At 34.5% G+C, this 17,363-nt stretch overlaps 1 protein-coding gene across 2 annotated transcripts in view; it reads right to left on the minus strand.

Annotated features, from left to right (window-relative positions):
• The window catches only part of CADPS2 (calcium dependent secretion activator 2), a 280,136-nt gene that overhangs the window by 62,593 nt on the left and 200,180 nt on the right, over positions 1-17,363 (minus strand). For both annotated transcript variants that reach the window (XM_079303954.1, XM_079303955.1), the window contains exons 14-16: positions 14,400-14,501; positions 11,312-11,375; positions 9,080-9,203 (exon numbers count right to left, since the gene is read on the minus strand). In XM_079303954.1, the coding sequence (XP_079160080.1) occupies positions 9,080-9,203; positions 11,312-11,375; positions 14,400-14,501 (290 nt within the window). The remainder of the gene's footprint in view (positions 1-9,079; positions 9,204-11,311; positions 11,376-14,399; positions 14,502-17,363) is intronic.

The raw sequence follows: 17,363 nt of genomic DNA on the forward strand, positions 1-17,363 counted from the left end.
TAAACGTGTGATTAATTTCTCACTGACATTTGCTGAACACAGGAATCTGCTGTTTAAAGAGGTATTTTTTTCTTGGTTATGAGTACAATGAACTACGAGACTCCTGTCTCTGGCCTGCCAGCCTCCCCCTCAGTGACACAGCATATATCCCTTACTTGTTTCCCCTGCCTCTTATTTCATCCTTCCTCCTTTTCTTCAAACCAGCATGTCCAGAACCAGAGACTCAGGAAAGCCAACCTGTCTCCAGGCAGAGATGTGGGAAAAAAGGCAAGTATGCTGAGAAACTCCCAAGTTCACAGCCTCAGTGGGCTTATAGCAAAGCAGGACACAATGGAATTGACAATACAGACACATCATAATTTGAGCTTCATGGAACCAACTCTGCTCCAGCATTCATTTTGTCTTTTTAACATGTGCAACCTGCTAGAAGCAAGTACCTTACTAAATCTGGACTGACTCTTCAGTTAACCAAAAACTGGTATGACTGCCCACAGATAATTTAGATTTGACAGTGCTAAATTTTTGTGAAATTTCACACAGAATTAATTCTGCATTAAAAAGTAAGGAGGTAGATATGGAAGGACATTTTTTATTTTTCTGATTAAAAAAAAAATAAATCTAGCCTTATACAAATAATGGAATTTAGCTGTAATTATGAAGCTGAAAGCAGTCTTTCCATAATTGTTTTCTACATTTTTAATAGCATTTAAATTCTAGGGTGGAAAAAGTAGAATTAATTACCATTATTAGCTAAGTACAGAAAGATTATGAGATTTGTAAAAAGAGTTTACATCTCCCACTCCATGATCTACCATTTTATTAAGTGTGTCATGCTACAATATTTTCTGGTTTTTAAAATTTGTCATAGTATTCAATGGAATTGCCTTCATGGGACAATCACAAGTTTTGTGGGGTTTTTTTGGGGTTTTTTTTTTTTTGGTTTTTTTTTTTTTTCAAAAAAGGGAGTCTTGACTCATCGAAAAGCATAAAAATAAGAAAATCAAAAAGGTAAAAGCAGAAGAAAAATCTCATTTTTTTTCCAGCTGATCATCAAAGCACTTATATATAATTTTTTTGTATTCTGATTTTGGCAACACAGATACAAGCAGTTGGTATTTTCCTTCTTTTCCTCACTTCTAATTTTGCTTCAATGGGAGAAAGAACTCATATTCTCAGCACTTCCTGATATTAATAACTCACCTATCAGATGGAGAGAAAACTGACACTTGAAAATGCAGACTTAATAAAAAGTATTTTTTAAAAAAACAGAATATTTTAAGACTCCACATTTTAGAGCCTTACTGAAAAATGACAACAAGAAATGTAATGCTGGCAGGCAAGAGGAAGGGAAAAGAGATGTTGAAAATTATTAACTGAAACAAAATTTGAAGAAATTACTAACTGAGGACATAAAATGAACAGAAAATAGAATAAAATGTAACACAGATTTGCAAAGGTAGGTTGAACTACACTTGTGCTTTTCTAGATAGGATATTTTGTATAAAAGAAATTCACTAGACCTCATCTATTCTGAGTTTAATAAAGCATTTAATACTGTGCCTCATGGGAAAAATGCCAGTTAAGCTGAAGAAAATGATGATTAAAAAAGAACCTGTGTGGGGTATAAAGAAGATGCCTCAAGTGAAAGGAAATAAGCAGTGCTGAGAACGTGCAAAAAAGGATTCTTGAGAGATACCTTGAAGATTCATCTAAACTTCCTTAACATTTTCATCAGAAACTTAGGAATAAATATTAGGAGCACAATGACAATGTGTAAAACACAGGAAACAGATAGATGCAGTAACAGGAATTTGATAATTCCAAAGAATGGGAGAGAGAAACATATTAAAATACCTTCAAGAGTTAAATAAAAACATATTAAAGTACTTCAAGAAGGGACAATACATTTTGACACATGAACTGCAATAAACATATCCTATAAATATGGGATATGTCAGCTCAAAATGATCAAAACTCTAAGACTGGGTTGAATTAACTTTTCACAGAAGGGCTGTGTGACTTAAGGATGATACAGACATCAGAATCTGTGTTCCTTGGCTGCATTAGATAAAATGTTCCTGGTATAACAGTACTGCTAGTACTGTGCAAGCCATCTCATGGGGGTGACTTTGCAGAGTTCTTGTCACCAATGTTCAAGAAGATGGAATTCAAATTTTAACAGAGAAAAACTCCTGAAGGGGTAAAAAGGAATAGGTGGCTACTCAGAGACAAGGTGATGAACACCTAGGTTGCATGAGTACTAAACTCTTGTCTAAAAATGCATCATAGGGCATGGAGGAACTGCAGATGATGAAATGCTAATGAAGAATGGAACTGTCCTTTCCTCATTTGGGATACAGGACAAGGTTGGCATGCTTCAGTTTGGGAACTTATTTTACTGTGAGTGATGATACACCTGGACAGTAAATAGGACTTGAAATGACCTTCCTGTGGGGGAAGCAGGGGGACAAAGACTGACTCAGCCCTACTGTGAAAGGAGGATGTAGGTATGTTTACATGCAGACCTAACAATCTGGGGATTCTTTCACAGACCTCTGGTCCAAAACTAGAATCAGGGATGTTTGCCCATATCCCCATTTCCATTTAGTCACATAACAGAGACCAAGAAGGTGCTATGCTGCTGTGCAACCCACTTTTGTTTGTCCAGTGAAATGAACATGCATGGAGAACTTTAATCAAGTCCTCTCCACATACAATGACTCCCTCCTCTTGCCTTCTCAGCTTCAATGAGGTTTGTAGTCTTTTTAAGCTGGACAGAGCCTTCTGAGCCTTGAGGGCATTTACATATTGTCCTTCCTTTAGAAATTTGTATGTAATGAGTATGTTAATGATCAATGTCTTAAAAGCCAGCAAACTTCTGAGCTTCTCCTGACCTTCTCTTGTATGGAGTTAACATTTATTCAGCCTTTGGCAGTCTTTCTCATAGAAACAAATTTTGACATGAAAACTGATTTGTCTTTGAGCAATTGTATACTCCAGAGCAATTATTTGCTCAAATTTTAATGGAATTAATTCTTATTCCTTTTATTCAAACTGTTTGGCAGAAGAAGCACAGTATACTGAGTTACTACAGTCTTTTTAAAGTAGTAAATTAAAAAACAAATGACAAATAATTCAAATCTTTACAATCTGTCTATTGTCTCAGATATTAATATCCATGGACAATGACAGAAACTGCCCTGTTTGCTTTGCAGACATTTACCACTTTAATCCCTTCCATATCTGCACAGCAGAGTAATGCCTCTGTGCTGAAAAATGCATTTATGTGTAAATTTCTGTCTTTTCTCAGGCAATAACAGCAGCAATAGCAGAATTAATCAATCATCAGCCATTCAGGTTTCTAATAAATTTAATAGGGAAAACATTAATTTCTAAGAATGTGTAACTATGCATTTCCTTACTCTGTGTGTATGAATGGGTATAAAATGTAAGTAAAAAAATAAGAAGTCTGTGTAAGGAAGGCCATCTTTTTTGAAGAAGAGAAAACAGGTGACAGAATAATGCAAATTTCTATAGGCTCTGCATAAGGAAGTATGCAAAATGCATATGAAGAATGCTGTTTGCCTCTGGCCTCAGAATCTGGCAGGTCCATTTATATTCAATCTTATTTATAGGAAGATTTAATATAAGGTAAATGCTGAATAAGGCAGGAATACAAGCCATACACAAAATGATTTAAAAAGTACTTTCAGGTAGTGAAGCCTCAAAGGCAGCATATGCTGAAAAGAAAATGGGTCATACTAAAAGAGAGATTCTCATGTATTGATGCTGTGATTCATATCCTTGACAAATTATAAACCCTTGCTGCAAACTATCAGGGCATTATATGGGAGTTCTTAGATATAGTTCAAAATTATAATAGTAGCTTTCCTGCTCTTCTTTTCATAATGGTAATTACACTGACTGAGCAGATTAACTACTCCATGAGAAATTCAGCTGTACATGTAATAAGGAATGACATGCTGAACCCTTTATAAATCCCATGGCAAATCTAATTTTTGTTAAAACAATCTATTCTATACTCATAACAGTACAACCATGGGGACTCTCAATAAAACATCATCCCCACTGTAAACAAATGTTGCTGATGGAAGTGCTGCTTATACCACCTTGTTTGCCATTAGGAAAGTAACCACTGTCTTTGGGAAAACATTCAGAGCCTTGTTCAATTGAGAGCACCTGGGGAATAGACCTGGGAACCTGGCAACCACACTTCTGAGAAAAGGCTCCCACAACAAAAAGATTTGGCATATTCACCTCTGTACTACCTGACAAGGACACTCCTGAAATTCAAGATTCATTACCAGTGTATAGTGCACAAGTTAAAGGGTAAATAACAGTTATCTAGAAATAGTTATTTTTATTTTCCACAAAACTACAAGATATGGTATTAGGGCTAAGCATATTGTCCATCAAGTTCATTATGAAATCTGCAGGAGTCCAGTTAGAAACAAAAACAGGAGCAGGATTTGGCCCTAAAATGTCATTGTATTGGGATTCATCTCAGTGGCTTTGTCTTTTGCATCAGAGAAATGTGCTAAGTGCTACACAAAATTCCAGTGAGCACAGTCTATCTACTTCTTTCAATAAAATTATTTTTCTCGGAGTTACTGATTAATTTTCAGTTGCATTTTTAGTCAGAACTGGTATTTAATTAAGCTGCTAAATGATAAATGCAGCTTTTAAATCTCTAGCTTCAGCTAACTCACACAGTGAATCTCCACTTACTCACTGTATGTGATAGGGTATCCTCTCATCCATTCTGTAATCTGTTGCCAGGTCACTTGAGGGACAACTTTGCTATTCTGTCTTAAGAAGGGCAATGGTTTCTTTCAAAGCATGGAGAAACCTAATGTAAAATGACCAAAATCAGGTATAGTACTTTCTATATTTATTTATGTGCCTGCAACTATGTCATCTGTGCTTAATGGCTTCAGGTTTCCCACATAAAGAGCCTGAGAAAAACTAAGATCAGCAAGTGTGTGGCACAAGGAAGATTTGTATTTGAGGTGACACACATGGTATAAAAGTGCATACATTGCATAAAAGTGCATACATTGTAAAAAAGTGCACAGGCGAGGTTTTACAGTGCAAAGGTGAAAGAAAAAAAAATCTAAAATTTCAAGAACAATTTTAAATTAATTTCAATTAATTGTTTCCAAATTTCTAATTTCAAGAGATACTTTCTTTAATACCTAGAGGCATAAAAATAATAATCGGAATATTTGTGCTATGTAGGTTCAGGTATCTTACCTGGAAGAGAAACTGTCTATAGAGTATTTTGTATTTGATGCTGTGAGATTGACCTTTTACAGAGAAATTGCTGAAGGACCTTCAGAGCCTCAGAGTCCCCTGCCTAAGGAACCTCCCCCTGGTGATCAGAGGGTCATCTGAGCAATGTGAGCTCCCATCAGCTCACCCTAACACATCATGGCATGAAAACCCATTCCACCAGGGCATTGCCCACTCTCCTCTTCAAAATTTCCAAACAGATCTCCTATTTACAGGACTTTTAAACAGTGGAAGTCTTGGAAACCAGTGGAATTTTTTGACTCTTCTGTAATGGACACAGTTGTTAAAATAAGTAGTTTTAATAGTAATTTTCAAGCCCCTCATTGGCAAGGAGCTCCTCTTTGAACTACCTTTATGCAAGTTTGTAGTCATCACACCAGTCTGTCTTTCCAGATAGAAAATTGATTCATCACAAGAGTACTACCAGCTCAATGCCCTTCCCATAACTGTGGTTATTGTTTGTGAAACCCCACAAAGCACCACAATCAATGTTCCTTTGGGTCTGTATGTCAGGTAATACAAAGTTCTATTCCACAGAATAGATGTGCACAACCCCTCATACTCCTATGCAGTCTGTTCTACTCAGCAAATTCTACTTCAGCTGTGCTCTTTGTATGATGATTTTTAAATATTGGGATATAAGAACTCAAAACTCCCTCCGTGTACTACAGGAGAATATCCACCACAGCATCTTCATGAAATTAGGGACACAAAGAACTACCATCCTTGTAAACCTCAGCTATAACTAGAAAAATATACATATCACTAAATTAAATGCATCACTACAAATCTTTATCAGATAAATGTACAACCAGTTTCACAAGATTAATTTTCCTAGCAAGACCTTCAGTAATAAATTGAGCAATCTGGTTATGAAACAGATTTTTGCAGAAGACAATGAAATTACATTTCTCTAAATACACAAACTGTTTTTGAATTATACAAGTTAAACTTTTCTGCATCATTTAGTTATACCCCTTCCACAGAAAATACAATTTCATCATATTCCAAAACAGAAAGTTAGCTAAACTGCTATTAAATAGGTACATCATTATTAACTATCAGTGTAAATACAGGGACTAAATTACACCAAAATTAATTTTAATATTCACAAACATTCTGGTCAGCATCTTAATACTATTCAAATCAAGAAAAGTAAGAACAACAGACACAACACACTACATCTGTAATACATGCAGACATGCACACAAATAGTAATCACCTGAGTCCTTTTCTGCTGATGCTAAAAAAAAAAAAATAGGGAAAGAAAAACATCATTACAGAAATAAAACTCATATAATTAAAGAAGAATAAATGCTACACAAGGAGTTAATAGCTTCTTTAAATCTTGTGTACATCACACAAGTGATAGGTTTTTTTCATGTGAGGGGGAAATGATGCATGTTTCTGAGTAATATATTTGTTTACTAGCCCTATATAGTCTTTATTTCAAGCTCAGGCACAGAGCTTACATCCATATTAGGCTTGGGAATTCAGAAACAAATATGATATTAAAATAATATAAGAAAGTAAGAATATGAGAATATTATTTGTATCAAAACCTTTGTATCCCTACTTTTATAGGCATTTGCTACTGGTCTACAGCTGACATGATCTTGTAATAATTACATTTTGACTGACTAATATGATGTTGTTCACTAAAGAAATAGTCAAAGGACAAAAATCTCCAAAATATATGCCAGCCACATTTGAGAACATCAGCAATATTATAAAGATAAGGATTCCAAGCTTTCTGTATGCAATTTGAGGAGTAAGCATTTAATGCAAACTCTAAAGAAATTACTTTCAAAAGAAGAATGTAACTTCATTGTACAGATAAAATCCTACAAACCTAAAGAAGCAGAATGAAACCTATTGCTGAAAAATATCCCATTTATATTGGTACAAAAGTAGGATGTTTATAATGATCAGAGTATCAAAAGATACCAATACAGGTCTCATTGCTACTGAAATCCAGTCCATTGAATTTTCTGATGTTATGATGCTGGAGTCCTTCACTTCCAACAATACTTTATTCTCAGAAAAGTACTTCACCTATTTCTCTTTATATATGCAATGATTTATTGTGCTTTGAGTTTGCAACTACATGAGTGTTAAGCTACTCAATAAATCTAGTTGTGTTACAACCAAAAGGCAATAAATTCAAAAAAGAATTGGATTGGAAAAGAATTCTGCACTCCATTAACTTTCAGCAGGTAAGTGTAAACAAGTCGAAATATGGGAGTCAGCTTCATGTGCTGTTCCAGCTTCCTCAGTGTTAGCAGTGTGAATGTCCTGAAGTGCAAACTTTGCTACTTCAGGGGAAGTTCCACAGTTCTCTAGGATATAGTAAAAAATCTTGGGAAAAGATTTGTATTTACATCTCCACAAAAAACTTCTCAATCCATTTCATTTTCAGTGTGTCTAGGTATCTTTTGCAAGCTTTTGTCATATTATAAAAGTGATTCTATTTTAATACTCGTTTCAACAAGTTTGATACTACTCAAATACTGAACATTAAAAATATAAAATATAAAAAATGACAACTAAGGAAAACATTTTTTTCCTTTTCAATTTCCAGAACAGATATAATATTAATCCTTTTTTTCTTTAACACAACACGATATCATAATTAATTATGATAAACTGGTTACTAGGATGGTTTCATGTTGTTACTTCCATGATATAATACTGGTTGCTATAGTGATGAGATGGATCTTTTGTTAATCACTTGCGAGATGGGGTTAACTCATGTTTTTCAGAGAATTTGAGCAGAGATAAAATATAGGAAAAAAAGTTGCCTTTATAATACTGCTAAATACATGAAGCTTCTTCAATTTGCTCCTAAGCTAGCTCTGTTTCTTCTGGTGTATTGCTAGAAATGTATGCTATTAAATTAATAATATGCTTAAAATTTCTATTTTTAAAGAATAGAATTAATCCTTCAATATTTTCCTGAGATTAGCTCCAAAAAACCAGTGCTTACAGATTTCTGTTCTCAAATACATTTGGGCAGGAGTATTTCTAATTTTTTTGTTTTATGGAGAATAAAAGTCTGTCTTGACAAAAAATGTGATGATTATGACTTCCTTTTTGTTCTACATAAGGCTTACAAATAGTAAAATGACATTCTGCATCCTGGCCATTTTTTTTAGCAACATTGTAGTTAATTTCATGATATACTTTATAGAACATACCAAACTTTCAGAGAAAACTTCTGATTGCCTTTAAACCAAGTATTTTGTCCCTTAATTCATTTTCAATCAGGATGAAATAAGAATTTTAATAATCAGAATATTATTATACATCTGGTAACACAGTAGCAAAAATAAATAGCATTTATCTATTTGTCTGCCTTATAAATACTTCAGAAAAGGATCCATACACAGTTTTCAAATTTCAAGGCAGTGACATTGCTGTTAAGGAAAGAATTTCCTGTCAGTAGTTTAGTCACTAGAAATAGCTAGAGAAATAAAAAAATTACCCATAAACAACCTCTTAAATGTATGAAGAACTCCAAAGTAAGAACAAAGGGCAACTTAAATTAGGAAGTCCTAGTCTTTTATTCAAACAGGGTCCCAGGAGGCATATTAAAGCAATGAATAGGAAAAAGCTCCACAGTTCACCAGCTGAGATTTTAATGAGACATTTCCCCTTGCTGTGGAAGGGGTTTGTTCTGGAAAGGGAAAAGGCTGCTCACGGAATATGCAGTTAATAGGCATTGTTGGCTTTTACAGCCACTTCAGCAGTTGATTGCTGTACTAACCTTCTATTTTGGCATATTCTGTAAGTCGAGTGTAATTGATCAAGGCAGCCTTCTCCAGACATTTTCTAACCACTTTCTTCACCTCTTCTGCTGGTATGGGAGTGGCAATATCTTTCATTAAAACCTGTGTCAGAGACAATTATACCACCTCATTACAACTATTATCCAAACCCCACAGGAAAAGGATAAAAGTATCTTAAAGTTACTACAGATCTGACAATGATTAAAGGCAGAAGTCAAAAAGGAACTATTTCAGCTGATGGAGCTGGATCTCCATCATTGAAGGTTTTTGTTCAGCCCTGACTTGACTGCCTGTATGGCATTTATCCCTCCTGTTTGGCATCTTCCAGCATTCCAGTCAGTGACTGGACGATGTTTGGGTGACATTGAGACAGCACAACAAGAGCATCCCATGGAGGGGCTGGATCATGGTCACCATTAAAGATGTTATTGTGGAAATTGGCTTGGTTCTCACCTGTGGAAAAGCTTCCACCATTGCAGAGCCATGGACTCTTCAACAGGGTAAAGCTATTAAAATTCAACATGCCCTTGCTGTTAAAAAAAATGTTGTCTATATAGTGGGCAGGGAAAACACTGAACTTCCAGCAGAATATTTTATTATGGACAAGTAGAAGAAATGTCCATATGAATGTTTTCAAAACGTGTGAGTTGTTACCTCACCTATTGCAAGTGAGGTAAACCAGAGAATCCATACCTCTTTATATGAATGCAGCATAATATACTCTGGTCTACTGTATTAAAAAATAAAATATTGTTGATAGCTAACTTTCAGTTTTACTTTAATTCTGCACTCCATCAACTTTCAACAGGTAGGTGTAAACAAAATATGTTTTTCTCACATTCTCATGTAAATAATAAAATTTCAGCTACCTCACAACCTTAAGAAAATGCTTCTTAAGTGAATCCCTGGAAAAGTTACACCCTTATATATCTAAAAGTTACTGATAAAAGGAGAAAGCAAGAAGTCTAGGGAAGGAGGTGGTAGAAAAGAAAGCATTTCACCAACAGAGAAGCTATTAGGAAGACATTGCTGGAAAACAGGCTTCTAGAATACCTGCACACAAATAAGACATCTCTATGTGTGTTTACTTGCTTTTTTAAATTAATAACTTATGGGTTATCAAAAAGTGAATTTACACTATTCAAAACCTTTTGTTCTTGATCTGATTGTTTTGGTTTTTTTAATTATTCAAAGATGGGTAAAATAAAATGGTTCTAACCCATTCTGCATCCCAAAATGTAGGAAGCACATTTATTGCCAGTCAAGACTGACAGTGGGGCTGCTTGAGCACCAGCTAGAGCAGCATTACATTTGTGACAGCAGGGATGGGGAGAGGAAATGGGTGTTTCAGAAAGCAAAGGAAACCAAGCAGCACTACAATCACTGAGATGGCAAGTGATATAAAACATGCACACCTAGACTCCCTGTGTGTCTTCTGAACATGGCAGAGGTTTTCTAAGAGAGAATCTCTATCCATGAAGTGTTCTGCACTGTAGAATAACTATTTGCCAGGACAACACCTCTCTGATTTTGGCAAAGCAACACAGCCTGGGACCTAAGCTTTTTTGAATTCATACCTTCATCAGACTCCTGCTGATACAATTCCTTTGGAATCTCTGCTGGAATTTAAAGTCCTTTTTCCACAGAGATGACTGAGATGCTTTTATCATTATGAGGTATTCTCCTTTCCAGTCAATACAAGAGGATTTGCTGGAAAGGAGTTTACATTTATGGTTTCCCATGTCACATTTGCTGTGTATAGATTTTGCTTCTTAAATTGACTCAGATGTTATTAACTCAGCATTTATGGAATATTATTTGAATTATAGAGAATGTTTTTAATATTACATATGAGTGTAGACCATATTAGCAGCATAGAAGGCATAAATAGCAGGAAAGGGGGGCTGTAGGGTAGACTTGCACTACTTTAGAGGTAATGCTGAATAGTGTTAAATAAAAAAGGAACAGAGTCACTGACTACAATTTAGTGGCTTGAAGTGAAAGTCCAGTAAGTAAGTCCTGTAGAAAACAGCTGTTTGCCTCAACAACAACAACAACAACTATCATTCCAATAAGCAGTAAATTAAAACCAGTTAATACCATTAGTAAAATACCTGAGAAGACATGAACCTGCTTTCAGCAACCTGAATGCAAAAGAAAAATGCAAGCTCAGCAGTCTTGTAGAACTTAAAGTATGTTCTCAAACTTACCCTTTCAAGTAATGAAAGTGTGGCTTTTAAAGCTCCTTCAGGACGGCCAAAAGGGAAACAGTATCTTAAAAAGTAAAAAGAAAAAAAGAAAAAAAAAAGGAGAAAATAAAAATAAGAGGAACATAAAATTATCAGAATTATAAAAGCTGCTTTATGAATTTACTTTAAGATGTATCTGCATACAACTTGCATTATGTTAGCAAAAAACAGAAAGCCTCAGTAGTCTACCATGGAGTACATATATATCAAGCAGTATTTCAAACATTTTAGACCTAAGTGCAGAAAAAAGCCATAAAAGGCAGAAAGCATCACTTCCAAATTATCAACTATGAAGAGTTTAATCAAATTAAATTAAATTAAATTAATGAAGAGTAAATTTCCAGTCATCTTCCTGGAAAAAGGTACTAGTTCTCATGTAGCCATGACTTATATTGGACCTGTAAAGCAGCATTCTATATATTGTATTTTATTTTAAAATTGGATTAAGACAAGGATAAAATGTCAGATATTTTAATCTCTAGAGAGATAAACACTGGCAGATATTCAATATTTTTTATTATATTAAAAATACCTTGGAAAAGCACTTACCTTGAATTTTATCAGCTACAACTTAAACCATACCCACTCTTAAAATTATGTAAATTAAAAAAGTGATTGCATTCATAGCTTTATTTTTTAATTTTTGTCTGCTGAATGATGCAATATAGGAGGTCAATGAGAAAACAATGATCAGGCAACTGTAACCTTCCTTAATCCTGTACATAAATTCTTACTGGGATATCCCCAATTGGAAAAAGGATTTTTTACTTTGCTGGGATTACTTTTTTTCTTATTATTATTCACTGAGAATGGTAGCCTCCTATTCTAATATTTTCCAATAGTCAAATCATTTTTAATGATAAAAGGATTCAGACCAGTGAATTTTAGGTCTACATTTTGGTCAGCCAAAATAAAGCCTTATAAATTAGGTCAAAACATTATTTCCTGCAGCTTTGTAAAGACTCCAGAGCTAAAATTCACACAGCCAGGCAAGAGGTTAAGTCCAAGACCTTCATGATAGCTTTCCCAGAAATATTGTCTCTCACATTTGATGCCTGAGAGGCTGGCAGAGATCTGTGTCTCAGTGGGTAGACAAGGTGACAGAGAGGAAAGGTGTAAGTACCTTAAGAACTACTTTAGATGACAGCCACTAGCACAGGATGGGCTGACTGCCTCTTAATCATATAATTTAATAATGTAGCAAAAGAGAAAAAAAGGCCAAAAAAATCCAGTACATGAACGTTTAGTACATGCATATACAATTTCAAGAATGGGATCTATGAGAAAAACGAACTTGGAAAAGAAAAGCAAAAAATTTAAAGATACAATTTTAAAAAAGCAAGAAGTCTACAAGTAGCCTGAGGTAAAATTCAGAAAAGTAGGAGGCAAATGCATGCCACAATTAAGAAACCAAAGTGGTAACAAGCAATCAGACACCCTCTCTGTGATTCTGTGAGGAAGATAAAGAGGTTACCATAGAGAACCTGGCACTGAAAAATTATGAAACTTATCTGAACATGGAGGGCATGAAAGTCTCTGAAATAAGCTAGGAAATGTAACAAATGCAACAGCATGGATGTCCAAACTGACAGTTTAAATCCAGACACTTAACCTATTTTTAAAATTTTATTTTTAATATTTGTTCACATAAAGAAACAGTAATTACACCTCACCTGGTAGAGCACAGTTTGTATTGATTAAATTGGATTTTAAGGTAAACCTTAGAGTCCTCTGAAGGATGAACTCATTCATGTTTGAATGACACATTTAATTACTGTCAAGGATGAATTTCTAATGCTATTTAAATTTGCTCAAAATCCACCAAGACTGAGGCAGAAAGATTCTATGGTCACTGTTGCAGCCCAATCTCATCAACATAACCCCATAGTGCAGGTTAGCAGACATGATGGAGATTTTTATTTGTTGCAACCCAAAATATCATTTAGACTTTATTATACATTTTGTAATTAGTCTCATGCATGTGAAGGCCTGAAGGCAGGGAGCACTCTGTATAATTTCTCTTGCAAGAGCTCTTTATTCTTATAAAAGGGAGGAAAGAGGAAAGGAAAGACCATAGTTTTTCCCCAAAAGAAACAATCTCCTATCTCTCTTCAGTTTAATATGGATATGAAATCCCAAGTGAAGGCTGTTATGTCCTCTATGCTCAAAAAAAATCCCCAATGACCTATGATGCCACTGAATACGAGATATTTACCTCATAAAATAAGAAAGGCATTCAATAAATTCATAGTCAACCCTGCCAAACCAAAGTTCTGTTTCACACAGAACTATTTAAACTGTGGAACTGAAACTGTTATGATGTGATACAGAGAAAAAAAATTCTACAAATACAGTCTAAAAGGAGTATATGACAAATAGTGGCAGATAGGTTGGCTTAGTGTGATGAAGTAACAGGTTTGGTGGTCTACCTGCAATTTTTATACTGTTTCATAAACCATCAATTGCTACAAAATAGCAGCAAATCTCATGTTTCTTCAGTTTCTTGTAGTCCTGTAAACATCTTCTGCTGACATTGACAGTCCTTAATAGGACAAAGTCTTTAGTGAGCATGATGACCTTTAACTTAATGAAGATACATCATAACTTAATAAAATATATCATGAAACCAAGAAAATTACATTAGATATCAATACAAGTTTTAGCTGCCTTCAATCAAAGATGTTCTCTGCTCATATGATTTTACTGATCCATAGTAATCCAGAAATAGTTAAGGCACAATCACTTTCATTCAGACAATTTTCCTGGTTAGAGTTATAAAAAGCTTGAACTTTAAAAAAACCAACAAAATCAAGGCCTATATTCTTGCATAATCTTTTCTATCATATCTATCAACTTACATATTTCACAAATAAATTTCAAGTAAATCCACTTGTGTAAATGAATTATTCCATATTTTGCTGTTTATTTGCAAGCAGACCATTTTATTTTCATTCCAAAGAAAAAGACCAAAACCAAGACCAAAATTAAACACCACGAGAAAAATCTTCCAGAAAAAATGTAGCAATCATTGAATGAATTATGCACTCACCTGAAATGGCTTATTTGGTTTTCTAAAAGGGAGGAAAGTCTGTCCTTAATTTCCTCAAACCTTTCCTTCTCTTCCACAGTTACCGTTCCAATTCCATCTGGCCTGTAATATTAAATATTTAATAATCATTGACATCCCTTCATGCTGATTTGTCTTTGGACAATGATCTTTATTTCTAAAGTTTTCATTTAACATGAGTGTTAACTCCTCTTACCTGCTTCTCATTGCCTCAGAGGATAAACAGTTACTTGTGAATATAGCTAAAGCACAGGCTGCAATTGGACAAAGAATTTAACTTTTGAGCTGAACTTTTGAATTCAAGTCCTGTTTCTACATCACCTCAATATGAACACAAGTTAGTACTACTGTCACAGTAGGGAGGCCTATTCAAATACTGTTAAATTTCATCTCCTTGAATCTTCTGTTTATTTTCCTAGAGGCACAATATGGCTAAAAGTGATTTTAAAGTAAAGGTGGAAGGGAAACTACAGCAAGAAAAGCCACAGCAGGCAACACCTAGGAATCCTGCATAGAAGGGATAGAGTTTGATTCCCATTCTACACTGACAATAGCATCATGTAATCAAGACTTCCATATAGGTGCAGCATTAAAGATGTAACTAAAAGTTGCATCTAACTAAATTTAAAAAAGTAGCTTTAAAAAACAAAAGCACTGGCATTTTTTAAAAATCAAATTTAAGTCACAACAATTAAAAAGAAGCTTATGTTTAGTATGTTAAACATACAATTGGTCTAGTCATAGCCTAAAAGTGTTACAGATATATTTATATTAAAATGATGACAAAAGTAAAAAAAATTAAATACACAGTTCCCAAATATTATTTTTGCCATGTAGTCACAAGTTCCCCACATACAGCATACTTTAAAAAGAAGTATCTGAAATGTTCTTGTTCCTTTCTTAACTTCCAAGGTAACACATCAGCTACTGCTTCTCATCTGAGTTTCTGAACCTGACACTGTGTGGATCTGCTCTGTATCTTCACCAGAGCCTCCAAAACTATCTCAGTGTTTCTAGAACTGAAAAAAAATGTAGTAAAATTACATAAAGAAGGACAGCATTCTTTCTTAGAACTTTCTGAATGTTCCAAGAAACATTCTAGGATTCTGTGAGCACCTTTTTCCTAAATTGTTACTTTAACTTTTTGCACTATGCTTAAAACTAGAAGGGATAAGTTGGTACCTGGTCATGACATAAACAATTCTCTCACTGTTTAAATCACTTATATTTGTGATCTGTCAAGTCAAGGTGGAAAGAATGCTTGATTTCCTTAAATTATTGTGAAGACAACAATAAAAATCAGATATGGTGGGCATGGAAGTAGTCAGGCACATCAATACACCATTGCATAAATTTGATGTGAAAGAGCAAAAAACTTATCTTCTCTATTTTGATGGATGCCAGGATACTTTACTCAGCCTTCTGACAAATGGAATGAGCTCAAATTTAAGTAAATTGCACTGTGTGATTCCATTGTCAGGAGAGATTGTGCTCTAGACTGATAAAGTAAATAGTTCTGTCATATTAAGCCTTGCTGAGACATGTCATCTATATGTGTCAGGAAGGACCTAGGGGTCCAGATAACAGTAAGTGAAAAAGGTGAGCCAGTAGGATGTCATATCTGTCATCCTGCACTAAGGCTAGGGTCACTACTACCAGGGACCTGTCACTTCACTGAGTTTGTTGTCATAAGGAGCTTTGTTGACAATAACTAAAATTTTCAGAACTGCTAAATATATGTTTGCATAGAAGCAGATGTCCCACAAGAAGGAGTACACAAAAAGGTGTTGGAAAACTTCCACCTATAGCACTGCAAATCTCATCTCTTGAAAATATGCTTTTAGAAAATAGCATGAAGTCTGAATCACAATTTTGGTTTTTGTTTCAAACTTTATTGCAACAAGAATATAAAAATGCATTTCTGCAACATAGTTCTGAGACATACCATGCTGGTGATAATTTTTCTACTTTAGGGAATATATACCTACTGCTGATTAGAAAAGAATCCATAGAAAAAAAAAGAATCTGTTTCTGAGATAAGCTGAAATATTAAAATTAGATAAGTACTTTAAAATTCCCACTCATTTAATCTTCTGGATATTTTTTCTTTATTTATTTTGGAGACTGAGTGAAATAATATTGTTTTGATCTGGTTATTTTTATTTAAGTGTTACTGTGCCTGCAAGGAAAATCAGACTCATGCAAGTCATTTAGTTTACAAAGATTTAGGTCATCCATAAACTATGCAAGAACTATTTTGCAATTAAAAGCAACAACAAATGTGTCTTTCCTACTGAGTCAGATGTTGTGGAGTTGATTTTTTTCAATTCTAAACCAGTACTAAGTTTTGATATTGCAGCCTGGGACCTGTCTTACTAGAACTCAGCCAAGAAAAGTGATGGACTGCCCTAAGAAGAGTTTTCACTTTAACATCATCTTCTCAAGAAGGTAATGGAGTGTGGATTTTCCTTTTCTCCACAATCTTTTTCCTCCTTATTATTCACAACATTTTTTTAGAATTAGAGAACTAGGTGAAACAGTGAACACTCAAAACCTGAGTAGCCTTCTCTCTCTCACTTATATTAGTTTACCATTTTTTGAGCACTCTGTCAATTGGATTTGGATTGGCATGTCTTATCTGCTTAGATCACAGTCTAACTGGCACAGATGTACTGTTGTCTCTGGTCACAAGTCAAATTGTTTAATTCACTCAGACTTAAATATCAGAAGAGATTTGAAATAAATACCTTATGAGCTAAAGCTAGTAAATTCAAGTGGAAAATAGCTGTTTAACCATAAACCACTCAAATAATGAATAGTACAATAATGAAAAGTAAAGGTTGACCAGAATTTTAAAACTTATTTTAACTGCAAAGATACTGCAAGATTGTTGTCCTGACAGCAGTTACTCTAGAGAAGCTGACTGATTAGGTGGTGGAATTCAGT

The sequence above is a fragment of the Erithacus rubecula genome (assembly GCF_903797595.1).
Source record: "Erithacus rubecula genome assembly, chromosome: 4".
Lineage (NCBI taxonomy): Eukaryota > Metazoa > Chordata > Aves > Passeriformes > Muscicapidae > Erithacus > Erithacus rubecula.